This window comes from Dryas octopetala, chromosome 6 (assembly GCF_963921425.1).
Source record: "Dryas octopetala chromosome 6, drDryOcto1.1, whole genome shotgun sequence".
Classification (NCBI taxonomy): domain Eukaryota; kingdom Viridiplantae; phylum Streptophyta; class Magnoliopsida; order Rosales; family Rosaceae; genus Dryas; species Dryas octopetala.
In genome coordinates, this window is record NC_141371.1 from 15,659,867 (window position 1) to 15,679,090 (window position 19,224).

Sequence of the window (19,224 nt, forward strand, 5' to 3'; positions counted from 1 at the left end):
TGGATTTTTGTTGAATGGATGGATTTTTATGAGAGAATGGAATATAAATAACATTTATAACATCCAAATCCCATTAAAAATTGACATGTATAATCTTGTTTGTTTATATCAGTTTCAGGAGGTTTTATACATCGAAAAAACTTGATTACGATTTCCAATCTTGTTTTGGATATCAGTTGGGCTGAAAAAACAAATGGCATTTGCTTTGTTCTTTTGACAATTCATCCATTGCGTTTGATCTGTTGAAATGATTTTAAACGATTCGACAGGGACTGCTCAGGATCCCAATTATAACAGCATTATTCAATGATTAAAAAACAGAAAAAGATTTTGGTTAATACATAAAGGGGCAGCAAAATACAAGCATGTGTATTGGCAAAATATGTATTGGCACTTTTGGGTACTTGATATTCAACAAATTTTACCCAACTCAAGAATGCCTAAACATTTTGATACAATATTGATTAAAAATGTAAAACACATGTAAATGTGTAATGTATATAGTTTTAGACTTTTAGTATAAGGTTTTTAATTAAACTTGTTAATACTTAATACCTTAAAAAATTTGATCTAAAAAAAACCCCCTACAAAATTTAAAATTCAAAAAACTAAAACTGAAAATCACTAAAACAAAAAAATTAAAATACAAAATATTGAAATTGAAACCAAAAAAATTCCATCCTCGCCCAAAATATAAAATTAACCCACCCAAGTTGAAAAAAAAATGAACCTCTGGCGCGTCTCCAGACTTGTCAAATAGTGTAATTTTGAATTGCATGTCAAAACCTGATTGTTACACAGGAGCTTGTATTAGCACTCTGAGAATGCAATTGCCCTTTCGTGTATACACAGTTGCAGTGCGAAACGTTTTTTTGGCCCAGTGATGAAATTACCATTTTCTTGAGATTTGGTTCAAGAAAATGGTAACTTGGATTAAGAAAATGGTAACTTACAATTCATTGAGAAAAAGTTACCATTTCTTGAGAAAAAAAAATCAAGAAAATGGTAAGTTTGGTCACGCTGGGGCTGGATTACCACTTTTTTGAATGAAGTTACCATTTTCTTGATCAATTGATCAAGAAAGTGGTAACGTGTTTTGCTTCACTGATTCCGTTACCATTTTCTTGATATTTGGTTCAAGAAAATGGTAACTTCGATCAAGAATGTGGTAACTTACCATTTCTTAAGAAAATGTTACCATTTCTTGAAGAAAAAAAATCAAGAGAATTGTAACTTTGGTCAAGATTGGCCTTAGTTACCACATTCTTGAACTACGTTACCATTTTCTTGATCGAACGATCAAGAAAGTGGTAACATGTTTTGCTTGGCTGATTTGGTTACCATTTTCTTGATGTTTGGTTCAAGAAAATGGTAACTTGGATCAACAAAATGGTAACTTACCATTTCTTAACAAAAAGTTACCATTTCTTGAGAAAAAAAATCAAAAAAATGGTAGCTTTGGTCAAGCTTGGGCTTGGTTACCACTTTCTTGATCAAAGTTACCACTTTCTTGATCAAAGTTACCATTTTCTTGATCAAGAAAGTGGTAACGTTTTTAGCCCCACCGATTTGCTTACCAGTTTCTTGAGGATTAGTTCAAGAAAATGGTAACTTGGGTCAAGAAAATGGTAACTTACCATTTCTTGAGCTAAACTTACCATTTCTTGAGAAAAATAATCAATAAAATGGTAACTTTGGTCAAGATTTGGCTTGGTTACCACATTCTTGACTGCGGTTACCATTTTCTTGATCGAATGATCAAGAAAGTGGTAACGTTTTTTTGCCCCACTGATTTGGTTACCATTTTCTTGAGGTTTGGTTCAAGAAAATGGTAACCTCAATCAAGAAAATGGTAATTTACCATTTCTTGAGCTAAAGTTACCATTTCTGGAGGAAAAAAAACAAGAAAATGGTAAGTTTGGTCAAGATTGGGCTTGGTTACCACATTCTTGAACCAAGTTACCATTTTCTTGATCGAATGATTAAGAAAGTAGTAACAACACTGATTTGGTTACCATTTTCTTGAGGATAGGTTCAAGAAAATGGTAACTTGGATCAAGAAAATAGTAACTTACCATTTCTTGAGAAAAAGTTACCATTTCTTGAGAAAAAAAAACAAGAAAATGGTAACTTTGGTCAAGGTTGGGATTGGTTACCACTTTCTTGATCCAAGTTACCATTTTCTTGATTGAATGATCAATAAAGTGGTAACGTTTTTTGCTTGGCTAATTTGGTTACCATTTTCTTGAGGATTGGTTCAAGAAAATGGTAACTTTGATCAAGAAAATGGTAACTTACCATTTCTTGAGAAAAAGTTACCATTTCTTGAGAAATAAAATCAAGAAAAGGGTAACTTTGGTCAAGGTTGGGCTTGGTTACCACTTTTTTGATCGAAGTTACCATTTTCTTGATCAAATGATCAAGAAAGTGGTAATGTTTTTTGTTTGGCTGATTTGCTTACCATTTTCTTGAGGATTGGTTCAAGAAAATGGTAACTTGGATCAAGAAAATGGTAACTTACCATTTCTTGAGAAAAAGTTACTATTTCTTGAGGAAAAAATCAAGAAAATGGTAACTTTGGTCAAGATTGGGCTTGGTTACCACATTCTTGAACCAAGTTACCATTTTCTTGATCGAACGATCAAGAAAGTGGTAACGGTTTTTGCCCCACTGATTTGTTACCATTTTCTTGATGTTTGGTTCAAGAAAATGGTAACTTTGATCAAGAAAATGGTAACTTACTATTTCTTGAGAAAAAGTTACCATTTCTTGAGGAAAAAAATCAAAAAAATGGTAATTTTGGTCATGATTGGGCTTGGTTACCACATTCTTGAACCAAGTTACCATTTTCTTGATCGAATGATCAAAAAAGTGGTAACTTGGTTTGAGGCAAGGTTTTAGTTACCATTTTCTTGATGTTTGGTTCAAGAAAATGGTAATTTCGATCAAGAATATGGTAAGTTACCAAATCTTGATCAAGAGTTACCATTATCTTGAAGGATGCATCAAAAAATTGGTAAAACTTGTTTACCAGTTCAGCAGGTTATCAATTTTTTTTTTTTTTTTTTGGTGCAGGCATTGCATGCCTGCTGTCATGATAGAAGGTCCCTTAATCTAATTAGTAGAACCAGTCATATAATTGGTCCAAATACAAGAAATGAAAACCTCCTTTTCAATTAAGAGCTTAGATTCCAAATTAGAAGCATCCAGAATCTAACCACCTAAGCCTATTCCCTATTTGAGAAAACAGATCTATCACATTCTCTTAAGACATACGAAAAGGAAAAAGTCCCATAAACTCTGAAACATACCTGCTAGTCTGATACAGTCATAACAAATGGCAAGTTCATCAAGAGCACTCAAAGCAACACCGCCCGCTGTAGTAATCAAAAGAAAAGACACTGCGTTACAACTTACAACCAAAGGATTTTCTCTTCCCTTCATCCATGATCTTTGTCGAACTGCAGTAAGCTATCTTATCAGTCACATATCATCAAGTTCAGGCTAATTGAAACGAGATGCATTCATATTACATGGCCTCAGAACTACAAAACTACGAAATGGGTCTCAAATAAATATAAATTTTTGGATCCTTTATTTAAGTACCGCTGCAGTGAGCTCAACACAAAACTGCATCATATAGTACCAGAGAATTGCCAAAAAAAATTAATGAACTTCGTTGAAAAAAGTCAAATATGGAAATTAGAATTGTAATAGAAGGTTTTGAAGAGACAAAATTGGACCCCGAAATCTGTGATGCTGCCGCGGAGCTCTTTTTTTTTTTTTTTTCAAATGCCGAGGAGCTCTTGAACAACGAAACAACCCTCTAAGCACCGACCGACTGGACCGTTTTCATCGTTTTAAAGTAAAGAACGTGGGCCCAAAACGTGTATGGAGCTGAGGCCCATGGCCCGTAGCGTGTTCGGAATATATTTTTGATGGATTAGATACAAGTTCATTTTCTTTTCTTTTTTGGGCCAGGAGATACAAGTTCCTTGTACTTAGTAAATTTCATTAGTATGCTTTTATTTTTTTGGTTGACTTTTGGATGATGTACCATTATAGCAACGTTAAAATATGCTATCTAACCCCTTAAACTTTTAGTTGTATGTTGAGTTGATTCAAATCCTAACTTCTGTTAAATTTATTAACAAAAAGTTCAGAATTTGACAAACAAAACGACTGAATGTTAAATTACCTATACACTAAAACTGAACAAAGTCATTACTGTAGCTTATAAATAGTGTTCTTCCTTTTTTGCCCCCTTTTTTTTTTTTTTAAGTTGGTTGCCATTGTAATTAGTGGGTTATTTGGGCCTGTTTTGGTCATTCACCGCCTCTTTTTTTTTGCTATTGCCTTTTCATTTTTTTAACGTTTTTGCCATCCTTTTGGTTTTGCCTAGGGCTGCCCTTTGGTTTATTTTTACCGAACCGACCGATTACCGACCGAATTTTTTTGGTTTGGTATACCGATTTTCACAATTCGAAAATCGAAAATTCGAAACCGAAAATATCCGAAAAAAGTTTGTTTGGTTTTGGTAAAAATCGAAAAAAGTTGGTAAACCGACCGATTACCGAAAGAAATCGAATCGATTATTATCAAAAAAATCGAAATATATACCCAAAAAACTGAAACAATTACCGAAATTTAGTTATATATGCTTATATAATACTATTATATTAGTGGTACAATAAATATTAAACTACTAATATCTTAAACAACTATTAAAAAATATAATTGTATAATGTTATCATATTAATATTATCAAAAGTGTGAGTTAAGATATAGAGTCATTCTCTAATAAAGTAAATGTTATTATTTTTAGAAAAATAAAAATCTCATTTTTAGGTAAGTAATGCATATATATATACACTCATATTTATCGGTATATATACATACTAAATTAATAGGATATGTACTAATACATATTATTAAACTAATTATACTAGTATATATTATTACTAGGGTAAAATGCTAGTACTATACTAAATTACCAATACTACTCGTGCAAATATATATTTATCAAACATTATATTTTATGCATCATATTTGATTAAATTTTAATTTATATTGGTATATAATAATTAATATTATTATAATTAAACTGAAAATGAACCGAAGATATATCGAAGTAAACCAAAAATAAACCGAAGATACACCGAAAATATCTAATACCAAAATTATCGAAATCGAACCGAAAACTGAAATTTACCAAAAATTACTGAACTAAGAAATACCGAAACCAAAAAATATCAAAATTAAAAAATACCAAATTTTTTTATTTTGATTTGGTAAGCCGTAAGCGTAAGCCCCAATACCGATCCGAAGATAGGCAACCTTACTTTTGCTTTTGCGGTTTGCCTCACATAAATTTTTTTTTTTGATATGTTTGCCATCTTGAAATTGTGAGGGTTTGGTGTGCCCTTTTTGGTCATTCACCTTGACTTGGTATTGGCTGTGACTTGTGAGAACTCATTTCTATCCCGTTGCTTTCATCAGACCCTCTCTCTCTTTCCCCGTTCACTCTTTCTTTCTCTCTCTTCGAATCATTGCCGTCCGACGAGGGATTTCGGCGAGACCACCCACCTCGAGCTTGCTTCTTCCTCCTCTTGCTTTCGATGGTCACAATCAACCCAGAAAGCAAGTGACGGCCGCGGATCGAGCCAGTCCGATCCGAGCCTCTCGCCAGCGTTGACTTCGATTTCGGCGGTGTCGCGACCTTCCACCAGCCTGTGAGTTTGTTTTTATGAATTTAGGATAGTTTAATTATTTTTGCTTACTGACATCCAGGAGCTAGCTTCCCAGCTTATTTTTATATATCTATTTGTAAATCAACTTTTGGCTTCAGCTAGATATTAAATACCTATACATAACACCATCTAAGTATCTAATCATTGGTTTCAACTATATATATTGATATAACCAAGAAGAAAATCAAGTAACCTCTGCTTATGTTCTTTATTTGCCTCCCCATGTAAACAGCTGCTAGCTACACCCTCAAATTTCAGGCAAAATGAATGGGATGCATCTAAGACTCAATTTGTTTATTTGTAAATATGCCTAATATTAAAGGAGACCATGCAAGAGACTAATAAAATTCGATTTATTTATTTAGACACTATCATAAAATGATCATTTTCGTTCACTGACCTTATGAATTGACGATCTCAAATTTGTAATCTTCATCTCTCATCTTCATTTTAATTTTTTGGCGATTCTTCGTTATTTTCATATTTATGGTTTATTTACTCTAAACCCATGAGAGGCCATTGCAAAAGACACTAAACACAGCAGAGAAATTGGCAATAATTTGTTACAAAGGAATTTGAGAAATGGTGTACAACATGGTATTTTCTTAATGAGAGCTCTCCCAGTCAATCTCTTTTTTTCGGATCATTAAGTGTGTGTGTGTGAGTGCAGGAAGGAACTATACTATGTTTTAAGGACTAATTTTTGCAATAGTCCTCTAATTATACTCTGTTTCTTATTTTTGTCTTTCAACTCTATTTTAAAATTATAGGCTCCTTATATTGTTTAATTTGTCTCATTTTGATTGATATGCGTTTAGTTATGCCTTTATGGTCCCTTTAGTCTGCAAATTTAGGTGTTTATTCTTTGTGGTCCCAATTGATGTAGCCACTCCATGTACGTCTGACATTGGGTGTTGTTTTCACCGATTTTGAATGGACTTTGACTTTGTTCATTTGTTGGATACTTTTGAAGTTGTTGTTGAGCATCCAAAGTAAGTTGTTTGTTGTATGTACTATGTACTCAAAGTGTGACATCTTTAAAGGAGGATGATACTGTTTCTGTTTAGAGATTTAAGACAATGTTTCCCTTCCTTTTTAAAAATTTTTTTCTCTTTTGTAATACATTTTTCAACTACTTTACAACCCCATTTGTGATCGATAAAGAGTAGTAGACCAACTTCATCACTATGCTTTGTCAACAGCATTAAGTAGCCATTTGAAGGATCTACTTGGAGTTGCTTAATTTCTTGGCATATCCAGTGCGATCTGATTTACCACAATCCAGAGCCTAAGGGAAAAATGATAAAAGCATGTAACTTTGACATTTTTAATTTAATTACTCCCCAATAAATAAATGACGTGTATATAGTTCAATGAATAAATCTTTAAAATGCATAAATGATCATTTTCTGGTGATATCCTGTGAATGATCATAAAGCCACAAATAGTCCATATCTGATGTATCAAATGATCATGTAATAGTCCATATCAGATATATCAAATGCTTTTCATAAATGATCGTTTTCATTTATGGATTACTTGCATTAATAAAGTCTCCTGTGTTAAGTTGCTTAAGTGAAGGTTAATTAGTGTAGACTGAATGAATGGTGTTTGAGATTTACAACTTAAGGTTAGTTTCAACATTAACAAGTCCGCAAAAACAGCTCTAATTAAGGTTGGTCCTAAACCCTTTATATTTGCTTTTTTATTTAATTAAGGTTGAAATCATGCAATTGGTTCTAACTTTGATGTTTATGCAATTAATTATTTGACTAGAATATGGTTTTGGTTTATGTTGATTCTCAGTTAGCCTTGGTTTGTGATGGTTCTTTTCTTAATGAACCGAAAAAAGAGATTGATAAATGCACTTAAAAGTGAGAACATGATATTTTCTTAATGAGAGCCAGTTTGCTGAGTCTAGGCTTTTTGGGTATCATATTGAAAAATACAAATCTCAACCATGTTCTTTTCTTAATGATCTCAAAAAAGTGATTGATAAATGCAGTTTTTTTTTTGGCTGGCAGTGTTATTGGAGCAGTGGTAATTGTTGTGGAATGGCTGTGTTATGTTTTTTTCCCTCCACCTAATGCATGTGAATTTAAGTGTACTAATTTTTTTCCTTTACGTTGACAGAGATGGCAATCTTTGTAAGAGATTTTAAGTGTTCCAAATTTTGTCCCGGCTTGGATTTTCGAAGAAAAAAATTATTTACAACAGGGATTTAATTTTGTTAAGTTTTGTTTATTTCTTTTTCTCCCCAAATAGGTTTATAGAGTCAATAAACATGTGAGGTACTTTTTTTAATTTAGTTTTCCTCTCTGATGCTTTGATATTTAATGTTTTCTTTCATTTCGTTTGCTTTTTATATCAATTTTGTTGTCCTTTGGTTATTGTTGTAATCAACTATTTTAGATTATATATTTATCCATTGCAATAACTAACTGTTACACTTTTAACAAAAAAATGCATGTTTCATAGGTACTATTGTTCTGCTTTTGCAACAGTGACCATTGAAGTCAAGCTGTTTAATTAAGGAATTCTGTTAAGCAAGAGGTCGATTTCTATTCAATACATTTTAAAGATCTACATGCACATTGGTCTTTGAAACAATTCAATGAATGACCCTTAGTATTGGTCGGTGTGTTATTTCACTCTAAGAAATTAACCTGTAATTGTGTATTGACTGATCTTCTGTTAGCTCATGCATATATATGGTTGTATGAACTGGGTTCTCAACCTGCCTCCACTTCTAGCATTACCCTCCATGTAGCCTCTAGATTAGTTTCTGAATGGTCCCTTTAAAACATGGTTTCTGTCTAATAAAACCTCTATGAGTTGTCCTGGGTTTTCATTATCAAAGTATAGAATACACATATTGATATCCAACTTATCTCCGTGCAGTTCTCAGGCTACAGACCCAACTCATTAAAGCTTTTTGCAATCAGTGATTTTGTATTTCTTTGGTTGTTGTTGTGGTCAACTCTTTTGGTTTATATATTTGTCCATTGGAATAGCCAACTGTTGCACTTTTAACAAAAAAAATGCATGTTTCGTAGGTACTGTTGTTTTGGTTTTGCAACGATCACTTTCAAGCTGTTTTGCCACTCTTGTGTACTGTTAAGCAAGAGGTCAGTTCTATTCCTAATAAAGTTTTTCTCAATTTGTGGATATAATTTGAATATGCATATGTTCACCTTTTAAAATATTTTCCATCATTTTTGCAGCTACATTAATTAAGTTGTTGCTTGAGCTTAAATATTTTTTTCCCTGTAAGTTGACCTTGGGCTGCATATCCAAAAAATGAGGTAGAATTCGAGGAGATTGGGGTCATGAATCCGCATTTTGTAACTGAAGATTATTTAAGAAACATTGATGTGTTTGTAAATATTTAGATTTTCATATATATGTAAAAATTCTTATATTTCAGTTTTATAGATATATGCACATTTTACAAGCTTTCCACACCCGCAGCAGCGTGCGGATACAATTACTAGTGAATTCTAAAAATGTATCTTGGGGGTGCTTGATGGTTCCCCACTCACCTAGTCTTCTTATTACCCACTGTTCTATTTTCTTTTTCTTTTTCTTTTTCTTTAGATATGGTTTTACACACTAATGCAATTTGCTCTATTTATTATAGAAAGAATTCACAACTGCACAAGTAGCATGTGTACCCTGCCACTTAAAAGATATGTTCTTGGTTAGGTTGCGGACAATTTGTCCCAAAAACAAGTGTGTATCAGGTTAGACATGTCTCAACTCTCAAAGTTGGAATCTTTCTTCCCCATATAATAACAAAAAAAGTGAGTGCATTGGTGGTTCACTCGACATCAAAGAATGTAGGCATTAGAAATTTAGCTTTCTTTGGGCCCCAAAAAATAGCACCATGAGATGACGGATGACCTACTCAAATTATCTTAATATATATACACAAAAGTGACAAGTATACATAGAGTTACAACTCACAAGAAGGCTGCACATGAAACTCAACGATTTACTAACCGTGTATATGATATGAACACAACATCTGCAGAGGATGAAACAACAGTGATCCTTAAAGGTGGGTTCTGTTCTGTCACTACTAAACTAGCAGAGCTACCATCTTTCGTCCCCCACCCAATTGTTCTTTTCCTTTGGTCCAGTGGGGCCTTCCCTGAAAGCTCAACTGGAAATTTATCAAAAATGTTCTCTACTGAATATAACCATCACAAGCAAAAGATTGATGATCTTATCCAGCTCAGTTCTTGAATTGTAGACGATTGTCGAACCCCACTCTCTCCAAGATACTCGGCTGCAACAATTTCATATTGGACGCTTGAATCAACAATTTCATTCCTAATTCCAATCCCAGAATGAGGGTAGCTCGCATGTCCATTTTTCGATGAGTAGATAGTAGTTCTATTCCCGTCTATGTACTCCAAATGATATGGAGCTACCCATTCACCACCACTGTGCTGCGAGAAGTATATACTGCAAAGCTCTCCTGTAAAGTTGCATATGCGGAGTGTGAAATGCTCCCAGTCACCCACATGTTGTCCGATCTTGCTAAGAGGGATATCCATAAGTCCAAATTTGGGAGTGGCTGGTCTATCGTGGCTTGAGAGTCTTTAAATGAAGTATTTTCATCACTTTTTTGAGTTTTATTAGACTAAATGCTTATTTTTTAAAAATAAAATCGCAACATGTTTGGCACACTAGAGCCGAACATGTTGTGAGTCTTTCGGCAATAAAGCACCGAACATAGTGTTGTCTGTTTAGCCATAGACTACCAAATACCTCTTAAAAATTTATAAAAAAAAGGTGTTTGGTGGTTACCAACCGAACATCCTTCTACCTGTTTGGTTGTGCGTTGCCGAACATCCTTCTACCCGATCGATTGTTTGCTGCTGAACATCCTTATACTTGTTCAGCTAACCAATGCCGAACAAAATCGAAAAAAAAAAATATTTCAAAACTCTCCCCTTTGCGTTCAAGTTCAACATAAACAACTAGAATTCAAACTATTGCAGTCTAAAAAAAAATTTTTGATGTAGGGGCAATGGGTGGTGGTAGGGATGGGTTCGATCCGATTATTGAACTGGAATCCCCAAACCAGAGTACCGAACCGGACCCCATTGGATGCCTCTTTTGGATACCAGTACCGGATTGTCAGTAAATCGGGACTCGGTTCGACCAGCTTATCCGGTCGGCTCGAATTTGTATGGGCCCTAAGCCGAGACAGAGGGGCAAAGGCGAGAGAGAGTCTGAGAGAATAGATCAATGTCAGAGTAGTTGCGGCTTTGGAGGCTCAATTCAGCGGTTGTGGTGGTCTGATGAACAATCTGAAGCCACCAACATGTTCAAAATAATGAGAGGAAGCTTCCCCAGGTGGTTCAGAGTCACAACGTCGCCAAAAAATGAGTGGGCTCGCGAGGGGTGTCCATTAGACTCGGGGCTGGGCTTTCAATTTTGCTGGGTTACTGGGTTGATGGCTGCTACTGGGAGGAAGAGGAGGAGTAGACGGTTCTTTTGTCGTTGGTCTCGCCACTATTGGTCGTTGGATGGCGCCACACTCGCCGGTCAAAAGGGCGGCTGGGAGAGGGAGAGGGAGAGGAGAGAGAAATGTGACGTTTTTTTTTTCCTGAAATTAGGGTTTTTCGGGCTTTTGTTTGGGGTTTGGAGTTTTTAACTTTTAGGGTATTTTGGGGTTTGGTTTAAGGTTTATTATTTATATATTTTTTTTAGTATATATACTTATAGAGTAGTGCTCTAAAACTAACCAATTAGTAAGTTAATACGAAGCTAACCATGTTTTTGGGCCTACCACATCACTAATCTCATAATCCGAATCATCAATTATTTAGGTCATACTTCAAAGATCATCATTGCAAAAAATCAACTAATCGAAAATCATGTAGTCATCTAATTGAGATCAAATAAATAGACGATCAGTATTTTTTATAAAAATATAGAAATAGTTGTTATTATAATCAAATGGCTAAATGACTTCCGATTTTGAAGATTTTTTACATGAATGATTTTTGAAGCATGGCCTAAAAAATAAACGGTTTAAATTTTAAAATTACATTGTGCAGTGTGCCCAACAAGGTGGTTAGTTTTGTATTAACTTATTAACTAGTTAGTTTTAAAGTATACAAGTACCCCGTTATCATCTCCATCAATTCCTCGTATATTCCCATTTTTTGTCTTCTTCTTGTAATTAATCTCTTTTCCGACTCTTGTAATCTTGCATTCTTATTCCGTTGCCTCAGCTTTCTTCAACTAAGTTTTTTCATATACAATGATAGTCCAACCACACCTACTACCATTTTCACGCTCACCTACCCTCCTCCCTGGTTGTTTTGTTTTTTTATTTTTTTATTTTTTTCAACGGTGTGCATTAGAAGATGAGAAATTCTTTTCTTAAGTGCTTAAATTGCACATATATCCTTTATTTTAAAAATTTCTAAACTCTACCACACGGTCCACACCCAAAAAAAAATTGAATACTTTTACATTTTACAATTTGTGTTGCATATTACAACATCTTGTAGTTACCTGATATATTTTCAATAAAACATATTAACTTTAAATTTTCAACCAATAAATTCCTTCAAACATATTTAGGTCAATCACAATGATTAGTGAGAGCTATAGTCATATATAGGTCGTCATATTTGCTATAGCTGCAATAGTGCACTGGCTTATATTCAGAGGCGAAGCTACATGTGGGCTTGAGGTGGCCCCAGCTCCCAGCTCACATGTAGCTCTATACATATTTTTTTAAAAAAAATTTTATGGTTTTCCTAAAAATTTTATAGTGCCCCCCTTCCCTTCAGGGGCGGATCCAAGGTGGAGTCAATTGACCCTATGAACTCATAAATGATGGGCTTAAGGAAAATTTTGATCCCATGAAGCTTGGGTCTTGGTGGAAGTTGCAAGGGAAATGTTATAAGCGAAGTGTTTGTGTTTATGTCTGAAAGAAAAAAAAAAAAAAGATTAGAGAAATGAGGAAGAAATGGTGACTCACGTGATCTGCATATAATTTTTTTTTATTTTTTGAATTCTTAACTTGCCAAAACGACATCATTTTGGTAAGTTAATATTAAAAAAAAAAAAAACTGAGTAGAAGAGAGACCCAGACCCAGAAGGCAGAAACCAAGCCTAAACGCTAAAGGCGACGCCCATATTCAGAATAAATATTCGTGAGCTTCTTAATCTTGATCTCATAACGATTGCCTCCGCCCTTGGTTATATTGTTGTACATAATTAAATTAAGCTAAATTATGGTTAACTTATAATTTATAACTTCAATATTTATGAAAATTATATTATTGTATTTATTTTAATGAGATCTTCAATATAAGGTCAACATTGAACATATTTGACTAATTTATTTTACTATCCAAATTATAATTTCTCTATTTTCTTCCACCAAATTGTCTTTCAACTTGTTTGGTATTTTTCCCTTTCGGATTGCCCATGGATGAAAACAAACCAAAAAAATCTATAACAATTTAGTGTGAAAACTGAAAAGCACCAAGCTTCCCTTATTAACTGAGTTGAGAACCTTGGGAGCCAATTTGTCAATGCACAACTCATTATTAGCTAGTTTTCAAGTGAGGCCTATGCTAATTAATCAAGTACCTCTTGATCGATTATTAATTAAGTTAAAAGAAGAAGTTGAGAAAGGATTACGAGCAGATTACTCAATGCCAGAGGAGGGAGCCTTAGTCTTTGGAAACAGATTATGTGTACCTAATAACGAAGCTTTGAAAAAAGAAATTATTGAGAAGGCTCACAATTCAGCCTATGCTATGCATCTAGGTAGTACTAAAATGCATCGTACGCTACAAGAGCATTACTGGTGGCATCGTATGAAAAGGGAAATAGCAGAATTTCTTTTGAAATTTGCCAGCAAGCAAAGTTTGATCATCAAAAGCCTTCAGGTCCTTTGCAACCACTTCCTATTTCTTAATGAAAATTAAAGCATATAAGTAGTTATGGCGGCATTTGGGTAGTTGTAGACCGACTGACCAAGTCAACCTACTTAATGGAGAAATTAGCCAAAATTGTAAGGCTACATAGTTTTGGCCTAGTTTGCAGCGAGAAATGGTTACTAAATTACATTTTAGCACTACCTTATCCTCAGACAGATGGACAGTTTGAGAGAACTATTCAAACGCTGGAGGACGTGTTACATGCATGTGTCATGCAATTCAAAGGAAATTGGGATACTCATTTACCACTGATGGAACTTGCATATAATAATAGCTATCATGCAAGTAATGGGATGACCCCATTTGGTGAATTATATGGTCGGAAGTGCAGAACTCCAGTGTTGGGATGAAGTGGGTGATGAAAAAATTTGGGGCCAGAGCTTGTGCAATCAACAGCTGAAAAAGTGAACCTTCAGAATGTATGCTGAAAATATGAGAAATTGATTGAAGCAAACCCAAACCACTTCTACTTTACATAACAAATCTATTCCACAACCCGTAGGTAACAACTGCACCATCTCCTTTGTATGGGACTTCTACATTGGGCTCTTGCTCTTGTAATTGTACAGCTTCCGTTGAGGTTTAGACCATTGAATGATTTGAATCAACATATGGAAGCCCTGCATCAATACGAAGAGGTTGTCATCTTTTAAGGGAGTTGAAAGCAATGAGTTATTGAATGAATTTCTTGATATGTACATTTTTTAGTGGTTTCTTAAGATGGAAAGGTGTATGGATATCATATGCTATGCAATATGCTGGGAAGTGGAAAAGCTATTGTTGAATTGCAAGGTGCAACCAGAAAGGAGTCCTACTTCCAGAGTAGATAAGCTTTAAGTAAATAATCCTCTTCCATCCATCATTTAAAAACACCAATAATATCTAGGGGCAAATTTTACAATATTTAAAGTTTAAAGTAAAATAGAAGCTGAGAAAAAGTGAACCCTGTTAAGAGCTGAAATGTCTGAATGTTACTTCAAAACGACAGCAGCATTTCTCAGAGCCAGATATCTTTGAACATATTCATTCGGAAGTGCTCTTATGAGCTTGAAGATATCAGCATTGGCATAGCGGAGGTTTGTCCTCGGATCATAGTAAGGTGCCTGCACGGTGCACAGAAGCATTATTCGCCACTGTGAAGATGAAAAAAAGGAGATATGGGCATTAATTGATTCAACATTTTTTTTAAGATCAATAGGAATCATTCACTTTGTCATCATATAGAAATTCTGCTTAGAAACATTTTTTTTTTTTTTGGCCAAGAATGCTTAGAAACATTAATCATACCAATATGCCAGGAAACACAACAACAGACAACATACGGCTCAAGCTAAACTCATCAAAGTTCGATCAGCAATCTATAAAGCTGAGGACAAGTACAGGCACTGATCGAGCAGGATTCTTAACAATTCAAGTTCAGGCAAAATTTCTCAGTTACATTAGGTAGGATTGATGGATGTACCAAGAGGTTTCCTTCATTCGTAAGATGTTCTGTGTGAGAGCAGCCTTGTAATTGATTTTTTACAGCAAAAAGACTAATATTATTTCTTTATTGGACAATGTTTATATTTCTTAGATTGTACAATAGATATTGACGGTTGATGAGAATTATATGACTTACATGTAAATCCTCATATGGTTCATCAAAACAATCCTATTTGTTCTACCTCCATGACTTGCTTGGCTAAATTTTAGCTTTATGAAGCATCTCCTATTTGTTGTTCAAAACAATCATAGTCCCTACTAATTTTTCTACTTTTAGAATAATTTTTTCTTCAATAGTAACGAGCAGTGTAGATAATAATGTTGTTCCTGCCTAACATGACCCAGAAACATTCCATTGTATTCCACAGCTAATTGGCCTCATTATGCCAAAAATGTTATCGCTATTTAATAGAACACAATCTGTTTCTTTATTAGTTTTAAAATTGAAAGTTCAATGGATTTTCATTAAACTTGGGCCATTTAATTTTATAATTAGTTGATACTCATCAACAGGCCAGATTGCCTCCTGAACAAGCTTAGCCCAGAAAATCCTGCCTTGATTCTGAAACAAGCTTGAATGACCTAACACTGGACTCAACCTAAAGAACAGACTCTGAGCGCAGCAACACAATCTTCCTTGATATTTCATTTTAAAATAATCCAATTACATACTGTGATCACTGTGGAAATGTTACAGACTGTAATCACTGTGGAAATGTAGATAGAAATTTAGTTAGAAATATTGATCTGATAAGAACTCTATTGGTTGCTGTGATGTTTCTTAAAGATTTAAATTTATTATGGGAAGAAGAATTCATTAGATTTCAGAATTTTATTCAAAGAGACAAGGCAGCATAGAGAGAAAACATTGGTAGAGCTAGCAGGGTGTCTTTAAGAATGTCATAGGCTGGAAATTCATGTGGTTAACTTAAAACAACATAGCTAGAGAGAATGAAAGAAAAGGGTTGTTAGGAAACTTAGCCATTGAATGAAACTCATGTGAATATATGAAATTTAAGAGACAAGGCAGCATAGAGAGAAAAAATTGGTAGAGCTAGCAGGGTGTCTTTAAGAATGTCATAGGCTGGAAATTCATGTGGACAACTTAAAACAATATAGCTAGAGAGAATGAAAGAAAAGGGTTGTTAGGAAACTTAGCCATTGAATGAAACTCATGTGAATATATGAAATTTAAGATAAACAGATAAATGATCCACCCACACCCTTAGTAGTTAAATCGAATTAGATAATCATGCAGACCAATATCCATATCTAGGAAAGTTTCACAATGTCAATACCTCAAATCCTGTTATATCACAAATTCTCTTGCATGGATGCATAGAGGGTGGCGACTCTATATTAACATCTGCAAAACATGGGACAATCAAAAATTATATTACCGGAAAGCAAACTATATAACAAAATTTAAAAAGAAAAAAAAAATGAGATAGAACGCTTGCAACTGATATGCTTAAAATACGAGCTAACTATTTTTTTCTGTACAAGTGGAGCAATTCATATACACTATAGTAACACTTACAATTGGGTTTTCAATTTGATTAAAAATTAGTCTAAGGGGTAAAAAGTGAAGTCTAAAAATTAACTATAACTTACAATTGGGTTCTTCAGGAGGGTAATTCTGGTAATTCTCGGCCTGAATGATCTGCTTGAGGTGTTTCCAATGCCTCCCTCTTGATTGGCCTTTTGGGTACTTCTCGTACATCTGAATGCGCTTGAAGCTCAAGTGTGTTGGCAACACCAGCTCTGCTTGAACCACCTCTGGCTCCATATTTTCCTTGTAAACATGAATATGAAACTAGTTTTAATTTCAATGCTGATTGCAAAAATAGATCAAAAGCAAAATTATTCAATCCTAACCCCCAAATTAATGAACCACCTCTCTAGCTCGGGACCAATCAATCAATAATGGGTTGAGATGGATCGGTCAATTAGCTGAGTTAACTCATCCAAGTTAACCAAGCCAACTCCCTAGCCCCAAATTAAAGATCTGAAATGAATGTTATCTTCTTCTACGACACTAACTGAATGAACCCATTTTAGGTTTGAGGAACAGCATCAAAGGAAGCACAGGAATCTATGCAATTCTAACAAAGGAAGGAGAAGAGGATTACTTACTGAAAGTGCCACTGCCCAGTAAATTAAGCACTTAGGTTAGTTCACGGTGACCACAGCGGCAGCTCCAAAAGCGACACTGGTGGAGTTTGATTTGTTATGGCCAATGCGAAAGCAAACATCTTTGCAAGATGAGCCCAAGCTGTATTAAGCATTCAAACAGTGGAGAATTACCTTCAAGAATGATAAACACAGTGGCCAAAAGTAAATAATAAATAAATTATCATCCATCAGAATTGGAAATTTGGTGAGGATGATTGGAAAACACGGGTATCATTTTTGGAAAATAGATTCAAAACTATGCATAAATTTTGAAAACGTCTCATAGACGTTTCCACCGTATCTGAAAAAACATGAGATACAGATAGAAAACATAGAAGTAGGACCTCGTTTGGTATCCTATTTAAAAAATATTTTCAAAAATTAGGATCCATTCTAAAAATTTGAGTTTTGAAATATAGTTTTTAAAATCTGAAAACTTGTTTCGTATAAAATTTGAAAACACTTTTTAAATTTTAAAGGCCGAATGACACAAATGCCATCCAGACTTTGAAGCTTGTGCGCAAATGTCATCCAATTTTTTAATTGCGACAATTTGCTATCCAATCTTTCAGAATTGTGCAAATTTTTCATCTACCATCATAATTTCTGTTAAATTAGAATGTCTGTTAAATCTGAATTTTAAATAAATTTTTTATTTAAATATAATTAAAAATCAAATTTAAAAATACAAAAAAAAAAAAAAAAACATTCTTCTTCTCCACCCTTCCCCCAGCGCCCTTCACCCTCTCCACCGAACCTACCTAGCCCCTCAACCCCCTCACCCGACCCACCCCTCCCTCCATCCCTCTCCGGCCTCCCCCCCTTCACCCGAACACCTCCCCCAGGCCCTGCACCGACTCACCCAGCCCTTCAACCCTAGCCCCGCCTCCCACCCCAGCCTTTCCCTTCTCCTCCCCTCCCCCCCTCCCCGCCCCCACCCCCCACCCAGCCCCTCCCCCTCCCCTCAATCGGTCAATGGATGTCGAATATTGTCATCATGGTCGGCACTGGTGTGCTGAACCAACACCTTCAACAGCAGCCTAACCCCACTTCTCTCCCCGACCCACCCATCTTTCCAGCTTCGGTGGCCTCATTACCGGTCAGCGTCGCCTTGCCCTTTATGCTCTTCTTTCCCTCTTCCCTCATCTCGATCTCCTTCCCTAACCCTTTCTTTCTCATCCATCCTCATCTTCCTTTCTCTTTCTCTCTCTAATATGTTGGGAAGGGAGGCGGTGGCGGCAGCAGGTAGTCCAGTGAGTTATTGAGAAGGTGATGTTGGGTAAGGAAAAAAAATATAAAAAAATTGGTTGGGTATTATTAATAAGGGTAATATAGTAATTTGGGTTGGGTAAGATTAGAAAATATTGATTTAAAAAAAGTGAGTGTTGGGTAAATTAAGAATTTGAGTAATAAAAGAAAATTGTTGGGTATAAATATGATTTCCCTATAGTTTATCCTGAGCTGCCCGGTGATCCCTAGGTAGGTTGCTGCACGTACGTCTCGTCTATGAATCTCGCCTCTCTCTATGAATCTCACCTCCGTCACGTCTTGCATCGTCCTCCGTTTTTGTATTGTTGCTGCTTGACCCATAGAAATAACACACCAAATACCTAATTCCCCATCCAGGCCAAAAAAAAAAAGGAAAAAATCAAGACTTGAGACTTTTGTGAGTAAAATTTTATATTTTTACATAGATAATTAGATATTATTACATACTTTTATTGATTGAAGCTTCTATATGTCCACTATATCTTGTTCGTTGTCTAAGTTCTTGTTTGGAATATTTATGTTTGATTGTTTCAAGTAATAGGATGGAACAGTAACTTTGCATAGTT

The 19,224-nt window shown here is 34.9% G+C and overlaps 1 protein-coding gene and 1 long non-coding RNA gene across 5 annotated transcripts; one reads left to right on the forward strand and one right to left on the reverse strand.

Moving 5' to 3' along the window:
* Positions 1-5,402: 5,402 nt before the first annotated feature.
* LOC147282777 (uncharacterized) lies at positions 5,403-9,214 on the forward strand. Of its 2 annotated transcripts, XR_015122955.1 has the most exons (4): positions 5,403-5,732; positions 8,229-8,303; positions 8,807-8,878; positions 8,975-9,214. It is a non-coding gene; the product is annotated as an uncharacterized LOC147282777 (long non-coding RNA). The 2 variants fall into 2 exon arrangements; XR_015122954.1 differs by lacking the exon at positions 8,229-8,303 and having other exon boundaries at positions 5,418-5,732.
* Positions 9,215-13,773: 4,559 nt separating this feature from the next.
* LOC147282778 (protein EIN6 ENHANCER-like) lies at positions 13,774-17,680 on the reverse strand. Of its 3 annotated transcripts, none has more exons than XM_086248795.1 (5): positions 17,351-17,680; positions 16,829-17,009; positions 16,513-16,580; positions 14,705-14,832; positions 13,774-14,349 (listed from the first exon to the last, which is right to left on the reverse strand). In XM_086248795.1, the coding sequence occupies exons 2-5, from the start codon at positions 17,001-17,003 to the stop codon at positions 14,334-14,336; spliced, it is 387 nt and encodes a 128-aa protein (XP_086104921.1). In that variant the 5' UTR covers positions 17,004-17,009; positions 17,351-17,680; the 3' UTR covers positions 13,774-14,333. The 3 variants fall into 3 exon arrangements, with proteins under 3 accessions (XP_086104921.1, XP_086104923.1, XP_086104922.1); XM_086248797.1 differs by having other exon boundaries at positions 14,674-14,832; XM_086248796.1 differs by having other exon boundaries at positions 17,347-17,680.
* Between the last annotated feature and the right edge of the window lie 1,544 nt (positions 17,681-19,224).